This window comes from Oryza glaberrima, chromosome 1 (genome assembly GCF_000147395.1).
Source record: "Oryza glaberrima chromosome 1, OglaRS2, whole genome shotgun sequence".
NCBI classification, from domain to species: Eukaryota; Viridiplantae; Streptophyta; class Magnoliopsida; order Poales; family Poaceae; genus Oryza; species Oryza glaberrima.
The window spans coordinates 25,251,343-25,266,988 of NC_068326.1; the positions used below are offsets into that span (position 1 = coordinate 25,251,343).

The 15,646-nt window shown below is 44.1% G+C and overlaps 2 protein-coding genes across 2 annotated transcripts; one reads left to right on the forward strand and one right to left on the reverse strand.

Moving 5' to 3' along the window:
• The first annotated feature begins 956 nt into the window (after positions 1 to 956).
• Positions 957 to 4,559, forward strand: LOC127784751 (auxin-responsive protein IAA5). Its single transcript, XM_052312107.1, has 5 exons — positions 957 to 1,393; positions 1,482 to 1,711; positions 2,224 to 2,365; positions 3,715 to 3,776; positions 4,157 to 4,559. The coding sequence occupies exons 1-5, from the start codon at positions 1,050 to 1,052 to the stop codon at positions 4,192 to 4,194; spliced, it is 816 nt and encodes a 271-aa protein (XP_052168067.1). The 5' UTR covers positions 957 to 1,049; the 3' UTR covers positions 4,195 to 4,559.
• A 73-nt stretch (positions 4,560 to 4,632) lies between these two features.
• Positions 4,633 to 5,793, reverse strand: LOC127784743 (NAC domain-containing protein 68-like). The gene has a single exon (XM_052312095.1). The coding sequence runs from the start codon at positions 5,694 to 5,696 to the stop codon at positions 4,815 to 4,817; it is 882 nt and encodes a 293-aa protein (XP_052168055.1). The 5' UTR covers positions 5,697 to 5,793; the 3' UTR covers positions 4,633 to 4,814.
• Between the last annotated feature and the right edge of the window lie 9,853 nt (positions 5,794 to 15,646).

Here is a 15,646-nt window from a genome sequence, read left to right on the forward strand (position 1 = left end):
TTGGAAGAGATTAAATGAAGAGAGAGGGGAAAGCTATCTACTAACTTAGAGATAGTCTGTAGAGAAAAACGAGGCAATGAATTAGAGAGCTATAGATACCCATGTAGACATATTATTGAAGTGGTTTACTATTAATCTAGTCTATTACTGAGATGTACATGTTTTATAGATAGCACCTTACTTTACCATTGCGGATGCTCTAAGCTGTGCGCGCGGGGGGAAGAGAGAGCGACGTCTCCGCGGCGCTGTCGGGGGGAGGACGGCCACTCGTGTCGGCGGTTTCGCGTCCACGCTGCGCCCCAACCTCACGGCCACTCGCGCCTTAAACTTGCGTAATCCACGTACTTACGCTTCGCCAGTTTTTGCCTTTCTCCTTCGCGGCTGGACGTTGGACCGGACCGGAGCAGACCAGACCAAAACCAAACACGCCCCGGCAGTGCCGTCGCGGTGCCAGCTCCACCACCCGCTCACGAATGATTAGTTCGTACGTATTGCGCGCACAAACAAATGTATCACCAGTAGTAGTACAACCAAAACCATATGTAGAGTGGTACTATACGGTTTCACCGAGGACTGCTCGTCGTCACCAACACAGTATGTACTTTTCGTTTTGACTTTGCCCTGCGAGCCATGTTCGATTGCAACCGAATCTACTGTGCTGAGCCAAACCCATCCTTGCTTGCTCATGTCATCCACCTGTGGTGGTTCTGGTGTGCTCGAGCTAGAATCGGCTTCTGCAGAGCACAAGACGACCCCAGGCCCAAAGACCAGCGACCAGAATACAAACGCCAGGACACAAGAGGACAACCGGACAAGGCCACAGAAAAGAAAGGAGACGCGAAAAAAGAAAGATTAGAAAAAAGAGAAAAAAAACACAATAGGGAGCTTGGGCGGAAAAAAATCCGGTCGAAAATCCTCCCGGTCGGCCACTTTTAATTAACAAGTCGTCTCCTCCTCATCCATCCACCACACCACTTGCCTCCAAACAAAAATCTGACCTGACCTGACCTCCTCCTCGGCTCCTCCTCCTCAACCCACACCTCTTCCCAATGTCGCCTCCCCTCGAGCCGCACGACTACATCGGCCTCTCCGCTGCGGCGGCGTCCCCGACGCCGAGCTCGTCGTCCTGCTCGTCCTCGCCGAACCCAGGCGGCGAGGCCCGCGGCCCACGCCTCACGCTCCGCCTCGGCCTCCCGGGGTCGGAGTCCCCCGAGCGGGAGGTCGTCGCCGCGGGGCTCACCCTCGGGCCTCTGCCCCCGACCACCACCAAGGCGGCCTCCAAGCGCGCCTTCCCCGACTCCTCCCCGCGGCACGGCGCCAGCTCCGGCTCCGTCGCCGCCGCCGCAGCTTGCCAGGACAAGGCGGCCCCCGCCGCCGCTCCGCCGGCTGCAAAGTAAGATTCGTGAGATTCGATGTGGGGCGGGTGTGTGTGCGTGTGCTGCCGTGCTGGTACTGATCGGCGATGGCGATGTGGAGCCCAGGGCGCAGGTGGTGGGATGGCCGCCCGTGCGGAACTACCGAAAGAACACGCTGGCGGCGAGCGCCTCCAAGGGCAAAGGGGAGGACAAGGGCACGGCTGAAGGGGGCCCTCTCTATGTCAAGGTGAGCATGGATGGAGCCCCTTACCTCAGGAAGGTCGACCTCAAGATGTATTCTAGCTATGAGGACCTCTCCATGGCTCTCGAGAAGATGTTCAGCTGCTTCATCACTGGTGAGCACCCGCCTCAAAGATTCTCTCCGATGTGTGTCTTGCTCGTAAAATACACCATTTTAGCTGGTGGGAGTGTGCGAAAGCATGCCACTGACATTTTAAGAATGGAAATCTGATCCAATGCCTGAAGTGTGCATAGGGTTGACAGATTTAGCTGTAAACTCTGAAGGGAAATTATAAACTTGTCCTTGCAAGTTACCCTGATATTCGTCATGGTACAATCTAGTACCAATCAGTTTGGCTCCTTAGCTCAATTGCTAGTCAACCTTTCCATAGCTTAATGATAATGGAACCACAGGATTTAGACAATGCCATGGTTGATGGTTCTCAGGGTTAAAGTATGAATATTTGAGATGCAAATTATTCCATACAACAGTTTGAGCTGTTCATTGCATAGTGCTCAATAGTTCTAACCTCTTTTTTGTGTTCAATAGCAACTACGTTCCCATCTGTATATGCTGCTGAGCTTTTGCTTTTGTGATGGTGCTTATACCATGCCTATGATTTTAAAGGTCAAAGCGGTTTGCGTAAATCATCAAACAGAGATAGGCTTACTAATGGTTCAAAGGCTGATGCCCTCCAAGACCAAGAGTATGTCCTTACATATGAAGATAAGGATGCTGACTGGATGCTTGTTGGTGATCTTCCTTGGGAGTAAGTTTCTGGCATTTTATATCCATTTTGCTTTTTTTTTTAAAAAAAGCACCACATGTTATGTTGTGTTATTGTACCATGTACATACTTTTGCTGATGTCCCTTTGTTTCACCTGTTCTACCAGTATGGGTGGCTTATGTACAAAACTTGTATTTCAATATTGTATTGTAGATCGAAGGACTAGTTAGAGTTTTTTTTTTTACCATGAACAGCACTAGTTGGATCGATTTCTTAAAATGCTATGTGGCTGATCAATAAAATATTGTGATCCGTATATTTGATTAACTAACCGTTCACTGTTAGGAACACCATCTTTTCCTTTAGAATACATCGCTTTTATAGAACCAATAGTTCAGTAACATATAAATAACCTTTTATGGGTTATATTTTTTAAAATTCAGTACTGATCTTAATGCAAATGAAGGGTCTAAATTACATCTACTTATTGCATAATTTTTCAAAGAGTAAACTTCTCATTTTCTTTCCCTTGCATTAATTTATTGGGCTAGGCATATGATGTGTTAATCTGTTACCTGCCCCAATGTTCGGGCTGACCATTTTGAGACATTATTCTGTACTGAACTTCAAACCGAGCTCTGCACATTATTAGTTTTGATAGCATTGACCATAAACAAATGTAGGGGACATTGGATGAACTATGAACGTAGCTTAGATTTAATGATTTTCCCAAACTAATATCCACAACCTGAGGCCATAACAGGATAAACCGCGCCAGGAGGATACTAGGGAAGAGATGTAGATTTAGACTAGGGAAGAAGAACATTGAGGGAGAGCTTAGATTAACTTTGATTCATTATTCATTGCTTAACCCTGAATCAGGATACAATTCATCCGCATATAGATAGAGGGAAGGACCAGTCTAACATTTAATCCATGTACCTATCTAACAGTCTCTAACCAACTGAGCTACATTACGGTTATAAGTTATGGGTTGAATTACCGTATTACTGTTACAGGTGAGGTGAGGATAGGGTTACTCGACCGGTACTGGTTGTTATCCTTTGAGCCTTAGCCTCTCGGCCCAATGACACTAATCACTAATTTTGATTCAAGATTACAGACCTTCTATATTGTGCTGAGTACTAACAGCAGAAGCAAAAACTTCCTTGTTCTTAATTATACCATACAACCATGAAGATATCCCATAGATATGCCACTTCACTTAAACCGACCTTAAAATTCTATATTGTCGGTACAGAATAAATTTCCTAACATCTAGTCTATTAATTTGCTGGATTCCTTAGCCTTCATATTGCTGTAAGTTCCATACAGAGCAGGATATTAGGTACTCTTGAAAGATTTCTAACTTTAGATTGTTCATTTGCAGTTTGTTTACCACTATCTGCCGGAAATTGAAAATCATGAGAGGATCTGATGCTGCTGGAATAGGTATTTGCACTCTGCACAAATATGTAATTAGTATGGAATATGCCTGCAATTGAACTGAATGCTTCACTGGAAATTTAATTCGCAAACTAAGAAATCAGTGTTAGCTGTAATGGATGGAGCCCAAGATCTGCTTTCTAGTACCACATTATATAGCTCAGATGATGCTTTCATGTATGGATAATTTAGCTCTTGTCTGACTTAGTGAAGCATAAATCTAAGCCAATTATTGTGATGGTAGCTGGAGTCCCTCTGCAAATAACACTTTACACCACTCGCAATGAATTTGCCTGATTTTGAACAGCATGTGTGTGTACTTCATTAAGAAGTACCTTTGGCTAGCAGTTGTGCTTTTGATCTGAAATACATCCATCTGTTTGCAGCTCCAAGATCAATAGAGCAGTCAGGGCAGAGCAGATAAGATTAACCTTCGTCCGGACGAGAAAGGCAACTGATCTAGCAGCTTTGGAATTGTTCATCGCAAGTATCCCAAATATCTCAATGTCTGTGTAGTTTAATGTGTTCATCAGACCTGTGCATTGTATGTCTGTAATTTGTTCCTTTCAGATCGTGCAATTGTGCGTTGCCCCCTCTTTTCTTTGCATTGAAGGTCAAGTCGGGCTCTTGTCCGCTTATTTCTCTAAATCCTAGTCAGTTCAAAAATTATCCATCATGACACATGAACTGATGGTGGATAATATGGCAAGAAGCTTTTCTAATCATTCAAGCTTGAACCTCTTGTGTGTTCTACTACTATATTACATGAAAGAAAATGTCTAATGTCTATATGTTAATCTCCAAATTTCTCCATGCTGTAGTAACTTCTATCTACAAGTGCACCATACGGTGCAACTGATACTGAAAACAAATGCTTACCTTGTCTGCATCATGCTGAAATTTGCGGGTAACGCATGATTTGGGGTAGGCATTATACTAGGGCTTAAGAACTCAAAATGAGAACTACAGCAGCTCTATCCATTTTGTTGGTACACGCTGATTCCAATCTAGGCTAGCACCCTCGGGGCTCCAGAGCGAACTAAATCACAAGAACCTGATGAATTTGCCATCACTGCTTCCATGGATTTCTGAAGAGTCCGCCGTTTCGTCTTCGATGGACGGCGACCTGTCAAGTACCGCCGTCTCGCTGTCCGATTCCGATGTCTCCGCCCGGCAGCGGGAGCAGAGCCGCTTGCCCCTTCTTGCACCAGAGCTCTTCACGTCGGCCTTCCTCTTGCATCCAGTCGCGGCCGCCGCCGCCGCCTCCTTCGCCGCCCTGAGTATTTTGGTGTCGGGAGTCTGCGCAGCCGCCACCACCGGTTTCACGTCATCGGGAGGTGGTTTAGCCTCCTCCGTCTTGGATTTCGTGGCGGTGGGAGGTGGGGCGGCCATGGATTTGTTGGCGGCGGCGGCAGCCGGTGGCGCCCGCGGGCTCCGGTACACCTTACACAGAACAAGCTCGTCGGAGGAGGCGTTCTGCTGGGCGTATTTGAGGCCGATCTCGACCATGATCCACCCCGACCGCACCCGCCGGGGGCCCTCCTTGTTGACGAACGAGAAGAACTGGCGCCGCCCTATCGGGCGGGGGCTGCGGATGCCTCCGACGACGTCCTTGGCGCCGGCCTCGGAGTGCCAGCACCCGCCGTCGCCCACGGCCCGCGCCCTCCTCTGCCCGCCGGTGCTCTTGGACCGCACGGTGGTGAAGAAGTACCACGCCCTGGACCCGTCGCTGGCGACGGCCGGGGAGTACTTGCCGGTGAGGTCGTCGGGGTCGGCGGCGTACACGTCGGCCTCGTGGACGTACCGCCACGGGTTCCCGCCGGAGTCGACGTGGCGGCGTAGGTATTTGGTGACGAGCTCTTGGTCGGTGGGGTGGGAGCCGAAGTCGGCGGCGGGGTCCGCCTCGTCGGGGCGGGAGGGGGACATGGCGGAGCGGCGGCGGCGGCCGATTTGGGATCGAAGGAGCGGGAGGAGATGCGATGGAGGGAAGGGGAGAGGAGAGGGGAGGAGACGCCGCGTCGGGGTAAGAATGGTGAAAGACTCCAGGCGGGGGATGGCCGCGTTTATATGGGGCGCGGTCACGCGTAGAAATCCCGAGTCCGAGTTGGGCTCGGCTCGTAAACGGAGCCGAGACGTACTAATTACGCAAGCGCTGGCTGGGAGACGACGAAGCGGCGTCAGTTTCGGAGTGCGAATTGGAGTCGGAGTCGGAGTCCGTGCCGGGATTGGTATCTCTGATGGGCTGGGCCGACCGTTCTAGAAGTAAGATGTGCTGGGCCTCCAGAAGTACTCTAAGATTGGTATCTCCAGAAGTAGAATAACCAGTAGTATAGAATTTTCCTAATTTTCTAGTATATGGAATCTACCAACCAAATTTTCTGGAGGTCCCAATTGACAAATTTACTAATGGACTTTTTAGCTTTTCCATGAGTTTTTTCTAGAGCTTTTGAATCCTTGGATTGGAAAAAAGTATTTTTTTTCCATTACGTTTTGGCTCCTCCATTCCACACTATAAAATTCCTTCATCTTTAGTCTAGATTCACTAACATAAATATATATATATATATATATATATATATATATATATATATATATATATATATATATATATGTATGTATGTATGTATATATATATATGTGTGTATATATGTATCTGTATACATGTATACCTGTATATATGTATCTGTATACATGTATATGTGTACATACATATACATATACATATACATATATATATGTATGTATCTATTTACCCAAAACATCTTATAATGTGAAAGTTACGCGATGTATCCGACTGAATTGGTTGGGAGCACTTTTTGATTTCCTTTTCTAGTTGGCTTGTGAATCAGGTGAGTTATATGGCACGACTCCTTTATATTATTAGCTCTGGCTCGTAAAAATTTATTTTTTAATAATGGAAATGGATTACATCTCTGACTTCTGTTATAAGACACACAGCTATAAGTTTAATAGTAATAAAAAGGTAAGATAAAAGTAAATCAAAATGAGAAATAAGGTGATGGGACAAATCCCCAACTCCCCTTTATTATTGACTAGCGTTAAATCACATAAAATATTTTAGCTAGCAATTCTTATGGAACTACGCCACCCATAGTGGAATAAGAGACCCTTGGCTACCGATTCCAAGAGTGTAGCACCATTGCGCATAGTATCCTGCTCCTCCTGTGGTAGCATTGTAGACCAGAAGTGGAGCCAGTAGGAAGACATGAAGATAACCTGCATAGGGTTAGATAATTGTTTACCATTAAAAACTTTATCATTGCGACAACGCCAAATTGACCAACATACAGTGCTAGCTCCAATTAGAATAATCTTCTTAATGGACCTAGATACCCCTCTAAGCCAATTACCGAAAATGTTTTTGGCGTTACGGGGTGGGGGGATATTAAAAGCAAAAACACACATCTCCAAACAAAATGAGCGACATGACACTCAAATAAGAGATGTTGAATTGTCTCTTGTGCATAGCAGAAAGAACAATGTTTGTCTCCCCCCATTTTCTTTTAGCCAGGTTATTTTTTGTTAGAATTACTTTCCTGTGAAGAAACCACATAAAGACCTTGATCTTTAGTGGAATTTTCAAGTCCCACAGAATTCTCTTTTTATCCGAACATTACAGTTCACGATCGCGGCATACATAGATTTGACGGAAAATTGACCATTTTTTATGGAGCGACCATACAAAACAATCCTTTTCATTTGACAGACTTATATTAGCTAGCCTGAGGATCAAATCGTTCCACTCGATTAGCTTTTGGCCAACAATAGCTCTTCTAAAAGAGATATTTAGCGGCGTTGTGCTCATGACCTCTGCCACAGTAGACTGCTTCTTTCGAGCCACATTATATAATGTAGGGTATTGATCTTTGAAAGCACGCGATCCCAACCATGTGTCTTCCCAAAATCTTATGTTTGTCCCATTGCCACATCTAAAAGAATCAAACCTAAGAAATTGGTCTTTGACTTTCATTAAACCGGCCCAGAACTGAGAAATACCTAATACCTATCTCGCTGGACATACCAGAAAGATGTTTACCACGTGTCGGCCCAGAATTTCTTACTGGACAGAAATACCTATCTTGCTCGTAAAAATTTATACACGGAATATTTTTACATGTATAAAGTTTCTACGCGTACAGTTAAAATATTTTTCCCCAATGTTACTTGCTGGGCTTGAAAATGATTGAGGTTGACTTCAAAACGGTCCAAAATGAAGGCATATAAACACCGACAGAACTAATTTGTCCCTCTGTCAAAAAAAAAAAAAAGCTAACATCTGGCTACGAATAGTTAGAACTTGTTCTTTTATAGGATAGAGGGAGTAGTTGGCACTCATCTTAGGATGACGGTACCCATGTCCGTACCACGTATGTCTCTTTTTCATGTACTTTTTTCTCTCTCGATTTTCCCCTCTTTTTTTTCGCACGCGTCACCAGTTTCCGGGAGCAGTTTGGCCTACCTAACTAAATTAGTTTTAGATAATGATGGTAATTAGGTTAAGATTTCTCTTTTCTTGTAAGATTCTTTTTTACTGACATATTGAAAACTTCCATGTTAGATTTAAAAACTTTCGACTTAAGATTTAAACTTTGAAATAAAATTTTGAAAACTTTCAACACAAACATTGAAAATTTTCAGCTCAAATTTTAAATTTGTAAGACAAATTTTGAAAACTTTCAACTCAGGTTTAAAAAAATTTAACTCGATATTTGAAAAACTTTCAATTCGAGATTTAAAAACTTTCAAGTTGAGATTGAAAACTTTCAAGCCCAGATTTGAAAATTTTTAAGTTAAGATTTAAAAACTTTCAACTCAAAACATTTGAAAACACGTGTGCTGAAGATTAAAAAAAATCAGAAAAAAGCAAAAAAGGAAATCGAAAAAAATCGCGAAAAAAAAGGAAAGCGAAAAAATCGCGTGGGGGAGGTGGTACCAGCTGGCGCACGCGCCAATTAGCCACCACGCTGCGCACATGTTAACAAGGCAGAAGGGGAAAACAGGCTGCAAACATCTTAACAAGGGGGATGGGGAAAGGGCCGGCACATGAGCTGATCCATTGGACTTCTTAAACTATTGGTCAAATCTAATTCCTATCCTTCAACCATTAAAACCATGTAAAATGACTCCTTTTACTGTGTTTGAGAGTGGTTTTTACTGACATGGTATCCACGTAGCAGCGTAATCATCAACAAAATTAAAAAAAAACACATGGAGGCCACATGTAAGTGACAGGAAATAAATGCCGTCGTATCCTTGCCTGTGCATTCACCCGTGTGCGGCTCTGTGTGTGTAGGGAGGTAGTGGTGGTGGTGGCCGGCGAGTCTCGTGCAAGCTCTCGCTTAGCCGTCCGTTCTAGTCGGCATGGCTGGTTTCACAACTCTGGGGTGGCTGCGCTAACGTTGACAGGGGCTTGAACATTTTAAGAAGAAGAAGAAGAAGAAGAAGAAGAAGTAGAAGAGAGAGAGAGAGAGAGGAGAAGAAGAAGAAGAAGAAGAAGAAGAAGAGCTTAAACTGAACGAATACATATGGTGAAGTAGAGCTCATTTTGCGGCGTCTCCATCTATGAGCCCCTCAGGATACAAGGGTGCTGGTGCGCAGGGACATCTACGAGGCTGCAAAGGGCATCAATGAGAAGCTGATGCCAGGGATTGTGGTGTACCTAGCGGTGCGCGATGAGTGTGTGCGGTTGCGGCTGACCGGTGTTGACGTAAAACACGAGGCCTGGGATCTGCTTAATTCCAGTGCAGGTCCAAAGCTCGCCTTCGGGTGTGTTAGCGTGCCAGTTGATTTGATCCTGCAATCAACAAGAAATAGAAACAAAGAGATCGCAGTTAAATCTATAAATGATAGCCGATCGGCTAAGTGCCGATGACATATCATTTATCTTTGAGCCGATGTCATATGTGAATCGATCGGCGACTATAAATAGATAATAAAGAACTAAACCTACTCGATCGGCTGTAGATATTACCAATATATAGTTCTTATATCGATATATATTTAAATCAAGTGATTGGGATAGATCGGTCGCCGTGCCGAGACAGTATAAATCACTTGGATCGAAATATGTATTAATAACAGGACTATATATGTTTATAGCATAGCCGATCATATAGATCGAGCATGTATCGGCTAATACTCCGATACTACTATATATCAGGATATTAAAACAAGTATAATATATCAAACAAAAGCTTAATATACTTAAATGCAATAAGATCTTGACATAAAGGGCGGATTTAACATGTCACTGAAGCATATAGAGCGAATATGGTTAAATCAGATAAGATCGGCTGAAACTCCGATACTACTCTAATCGGCAACCAGAAGGCAGGCTAGAGATTGATATTCTAAGCACGACTTAATAGATCAAACTCAACTGATGCAGCATTAAGTATGAAAAGAAGAACAATATCTAAACAATCAAGCCGCTGGAAGTTTCATAGAGTGGTGGATATCTTATATAATCTAAATCAACATCAAAATCTAACCTAATCGGCTGCCCTCTACTAACAGATGTTTTTCGATTGTAGGTTAGATAGTGATATTGCCAGAGATTATGTACGATATATGATAACTCGACGAATTACGTAAACAAGATTACAGTATCATAAGATGGAAGCACTAATCCCGATAACACAAGCCATCATAACAAGTTTTACCTCTTGTTGAAGATCGAAACCGATGCAGCTCAACCCGAAAGGAAGAACTCGTCATAATAAAACTAAAGCAAAAAGGTGGCGATGCGCCGAAATTGTATTGAACGTGTGTGTGTTTAATTACATAGGGCTCGGGGTCTATTTATACCCGAGAATTACAAGATATGTCCATACCGGACACGACTATTATCTCTAACAAACTCTAAGATACCACAAGTCTTTACGGCAGACTTTTGCCCAAGCATATCTCTAAGGAAATTACATAAAATGTCCTAATTAATAGATACAATTGCCTTCTCAGGACTCTATCCATGCGTGGCAATCATCTTGAAGCACCTCAACCCAACCCGATGTCGTACACCAAGTCGTATTGTTGGAATCGGCTGCATCACCTAACCAAGTCTGACTCTAACTCAGCCGATCCAATCGTAGCCGATCCGGATTTCAGCCGATTCTTCCTCTGTTTCCGCGACAATCTTCATCTTCGACCCCGCTTCAATCTAATCTTCATCTCCGATACTGATATTACCAAATTTGGTTGTTAACACATGCCCCCAAGTCCGGAATATTCGGTAATGTTTCGGATTTGCCACATATCGACTCCGAGCAAGTTTCGCACTCCGCTGTTTTCCGACCGTTATCCTCAGTGCTTTAAATACTAACCGCCGCCCTGAAAAATCTTTATCCCGTTACTGCCGTTTTCACCGCCGAAGCCAACCTTGTCCTCTTCTTCTCCGGCGATTTCTCCGACGCACAAGGCGATCCCCAGGCGACTTCATCTCCGGCTAGATCTCCACCCGCGACGATGTCACGCCCGGAAATTCACTAATAATTTCCGAACTTATTTGTGCATAAAACCCTCGTCCAGGAATCAGCCGAGATACACAAACTGACAATTCAATATACAAATCCATCACAATAATAACGTTACATACTTACAAAAGAAAAGAAAACAGCTGCGGAATTAACGGTCTAGCGATGGCTTCAGCTCCACTCCCACAGGCAGCTCAACTGGGGTATAAGCCAAACGTCTTCTCCTTCTGGATCCTTTTTCTTCAACTGAGGTTTGATGATTATTGCAAGAATGAGCATATGACATACTCAACAAGCCACACAGCAAATATGCAAGTGCACAATGATTCCAAAGGATGGCATAATATAGGGTTCATTTGCGAAAACAGCATTTAGCAAACATTTAAGAGAAGTAAAACAGTAGAGTAATTAATCAGAAATTTTAATCAACACTGAACAGCACACCCATGCTGCTCAGGCCCAACCATCCTGAACAACCATACCCGGCTGTACAGATCTAACTCCAAACCAGGAGCTAAACAAATTATTACCAGTTATTGCATCAATAATTATTTGTGAGAGGTGTGAGACTAATCACGAAAAACATTGCTCAACCCGCCCATAACCGCGGGTACGGCTATTCGAATAGTTTTACTCTGGCTAGAGATGTACCATTGTACCCACAAGACACGATTCCACACATGTTGCCAAGCCCCGAAGTACCACCACGGCACTGCAAAGGGGAAAATCGTGACAATACCCTTCGCACAACACAACTCACCATAGTGCACCATTCCTAGATCGTAATCACCCCCCTCAAAAACCAGAGGCATGGACTCCCCAGCGACCCCCACGGACTTCTCGCCGCTTCTCAGTCTGGCACCCCATAATAAATCATGCTACACAAAAGGTAAAGCCGTTGCCCACGCTGGCTTGTGGTTGGCACGGTTAATGTTTCACAATAGTAGCTCGCGAACCGGTCCTTAATTGCCATGAGCACGACCTTCAAAACCATGTGCTCACAACCCACCATTGACAAGTTTTAATTATCAATTAATTATCATAACACGATTAACCATCGTGAGCTACATTTAAATCTAACCATAAGTAATAATGTAATATGATTCATCCCATTAATTATATATATATATATATATATATATATATATATATATATATATATATATATATATATATATATATATATATATAGCATTTAGCTGAACCAAACCAATATATAAGGTTCTAGCTAATCGAATTATATTTGGAAAATAAAGTCATCTTTGGCCAATAATTAATTGGGAAAGGCTCACCACCCGATGACATTCGAAAATAATGCATAAGTTGAAATAAAACATTAGCTTTAAACGGGTTCAACATGCTCAAAGGGTTATTTGGGATCCGTGTGACTTGCCTTGAACTTCCGCAAACACTTCCGAACCTTCCTCAACGAAAACGCTCTCCTCCGGAACGTCGGAAACTAAAGCGAATGAACAAAATCAACAAAACAGTACAAAAACAAGCATAAACAGTACATGTGGATATTTTTAACATGTAGATCTCGATTTTAGAAAAATTTAGCAACTTAACCACTCGAATCGGATCTACGGTTATTTAGTTATGATTTTCCGAAGATTTAATCTATTAGAAAAACGGGAAAAAGAAAAACGATGATGACGTCATGATGACATCATCAATGGCCGGCCCGGGTTGGCGACCTCGCCAGAGATTGGATGGTCGGCTGCGAAATTGGAGGACACGTACACGTAGAGGACGACGAGACGAACCCAACAGTACTCACCCTCGAGCCAAACGACAAACGACGATGGCCGGCGACGAAGGGGCGGCGATGGCGGCTCGGCTTGCACGGGGCGGCGGAGCTCCGGTGACCGGCGACGGAAAAGGAAGGGTGGCCGAGCTTCCCCTCACCACGGTGCACCCAACGGTGGTGACGGCGACCGACGACGACGATGGAGACGGCGGCACCGGAGATGGCCGGCGGCGACGGTTTGTTTGGCGGCGGTGGCGACGGAGCTACGGAGTACGGGAAGGCTTGGGAATAGGGGCAAACGAAAGAGGAGGACTAGGGGGTCCTATTTATAGCCATGGATTGAAGAGATCAGACTCCTCCCGCAAGAAATCGGCCCGAGAAATCAAAAACTCGGTTTTGGAGATAAACTCAAAAACGAGTTCGATTCGGATAAAATACTCAACGATTTGCTCCGATTTTTGGGGGTAAAGATAGAGGAGGATGAGAGGATCAAAACCCCTCAAACAATCGGAAGAAAAGGGGAGAGATTGGGGAGGAAACGGCGCGGCAAAGCGGCGCGGCAAGGCGGCTCGGCTCGGCTACAGCCGGCGGCTGGAGTTGGAAGATGAACAGTAGCGGGGAGGCAAAGTAGACTTTTGGGCTGGGCCGGAAGGGAGCAACAAAGGACTTCCAAAATAATAAATTAATCAATGAGATGATCTTTGAATTGTTAAAAATACTTCCAATGCTCAAATAATTTCAAGAAAAATCCTAAAAATACTTGGGCACTCAAAGTACTTAACAAAATTATAATCAGACCATTTAATGATTAATTTAATATGCGGATAATTACTGAAATGATCTTTGTATGATTTAAATTAGGAATTGAGCTCCGAAAAATCTGAGAAAATTCCAGAGAGTACAATTAACCATGGAGAATTTAATAAAAATTAAATCCATCCATGCTTTATATTTAGGAAATTTTATTTCCCACATTTAACTTCACTTGTAAATTAATGAACATTTAATATAAATTCTAATAATAATTTATTAAATAATTTATAAATCCTGAAACGAAAATCAGGGTGTGACAGACGATGTCTTCTTCCGCCAGCCCGTCTGCCGCGCCGTCAGCTGAGTACGCTGAGGTAAGTTCCCATCGGCTAGATCCCCTTTCTCAGCATCAGACCGATCTTCCAACACCTCATCTTGTTTTCCCCTTCTTGGTTCTTTTGCATTTGTAGCATCTTTCCAACCTAGTTGCAATTCCCAACCTGTCGCATGAAAATTACTACTTTCTCGGCCCAGTTGGCAACCCTGATCCCACCGAGTTCGTTATTGGCGAAACCAATAGGATTCCTTTCAGACTGACCAACCCAGATTTAGGTCACTAGAGAAACACTTTCAAATCCTGGCCATCTCTCGAGAAAACCTCACCCGAGAAAAGTTGGATCACATGGTTCAAGCGCATGTTGGCTAGCAAAAGAGTTCATTTTGATGAAATCGGAATCGGCCAAGCTCTTGATCTCACCATAGCCAACTCAGCTAAAGACGAGCCCCTAATGGCAGCTGCCTCCTATTTTTGGTCCAACACCATCAATGCCTTCTTGTTCAATCAAGGGCCGATGACTCTAACTCTCATAGATATCATAATGATTACGGGTCTGGACGTCACCTCATCGGCTAACCCTATGAGCTTGAACATGAAGAACCAATATGACTTCAAGACCAAGAGCATAGGCGGCTGGTCAGGCTATGTAGCAACATATATGGGCCAAGGTTCTGTCACTCCTCGAGAACATGTAGCTTTTCTCCTAATGTGACTAGAAAAATTCCTCTTTTGTGGATCAAGCTGTGGCCCTACAACCAACTGGCAGTTCGTAGCTGAAGCCTTGGAGACAAAGAGACAATTTCCTTTAGGCAAAATCCTCCTCGGCTATTTGTACCAAATGCTACACAATACATCAGCTAAGCTGGCCGTCGACTCAGTAGTCGGAGCAGGTGGACCATGGTGGCTATTGCAATCTTGGCTGAATCTAGTAGTTATGAAGTTTGTCAATCGGCCATCTGTAACAGAAGCCGAATTCCCAAGACTGGAACCGACTGTAGATGATGATGGAGAAGAACGCACTCATCGTAGGTGCACATCTTACGGAGAATATGCCTCCACACCAGCCGATGCAGGAGCAAAGCTATCGGCCGAGCTGCTCAAGGACTGGTTCTGCAGTTTTTATGAGGGTTTCCAAAAAGACACTCGAGTTTGGTTCCTCTACGAAGATTCAACACTTCTGGAGAATCCATTGGACTTTAGGTTCGAAGATATCAATCACGAAAGATATCAGAATCTCAGAGAAATCTTCTCAGCTGCAATCAGTCTATGTATCCTCCCTGTTGGCATTCATCAAGGAAGAAACATCCAGGTTTCTTATGAGTTTTATCACCCAATGAGCTCAGCCAGACAACTAGGAATGGGCCAACTCCCAATCGGCTTATTCTTTGCCGATAAGATCCAGTGCCGAGGGGAAATTTCATCAACCTTAATGATGGATTGACTGCTTAATCTCCAAGGACCCCCTCTAGGCATCATTGACAACATAGAGCTGGCAACCTTTAGGAGCAAAGCGTTTGACAGATGGTGGGGTGAATGGAAACTG

Bases quoted from the DNA above. Each gene is read 5' to 3' on its own strand.
- LOC127784751 (XM_052312107.1), top strand. From the start codon at position 1,050: ATGTCGCCTCCCCTCGAGCCGCACGACTACATCGGCCTCTCCGCTGCG. The intron at 1,712-2,223 runs GTGAGCACCCGC...ATGATTTTAAAG, and splicing joins GTTCAGCTGCTTCATCACTG to GTCAAAGCGGTTTGCGTAAA. The intron at 2,366-3,714 runs GTAAGTTTCTGG...GTTCATTTGCAG, and splicing joins GTTGGTGATCTTCCTTGGGA to TTTGTTTACCACTATCTGCC.
- LOC127784743 (XM_052312095.1), bottom strand. From the start codon at position 5,696: ATGTCCCCCTCCCGCCCCGACGAGGCGGACCCCGCCGCCGACTTCGGC.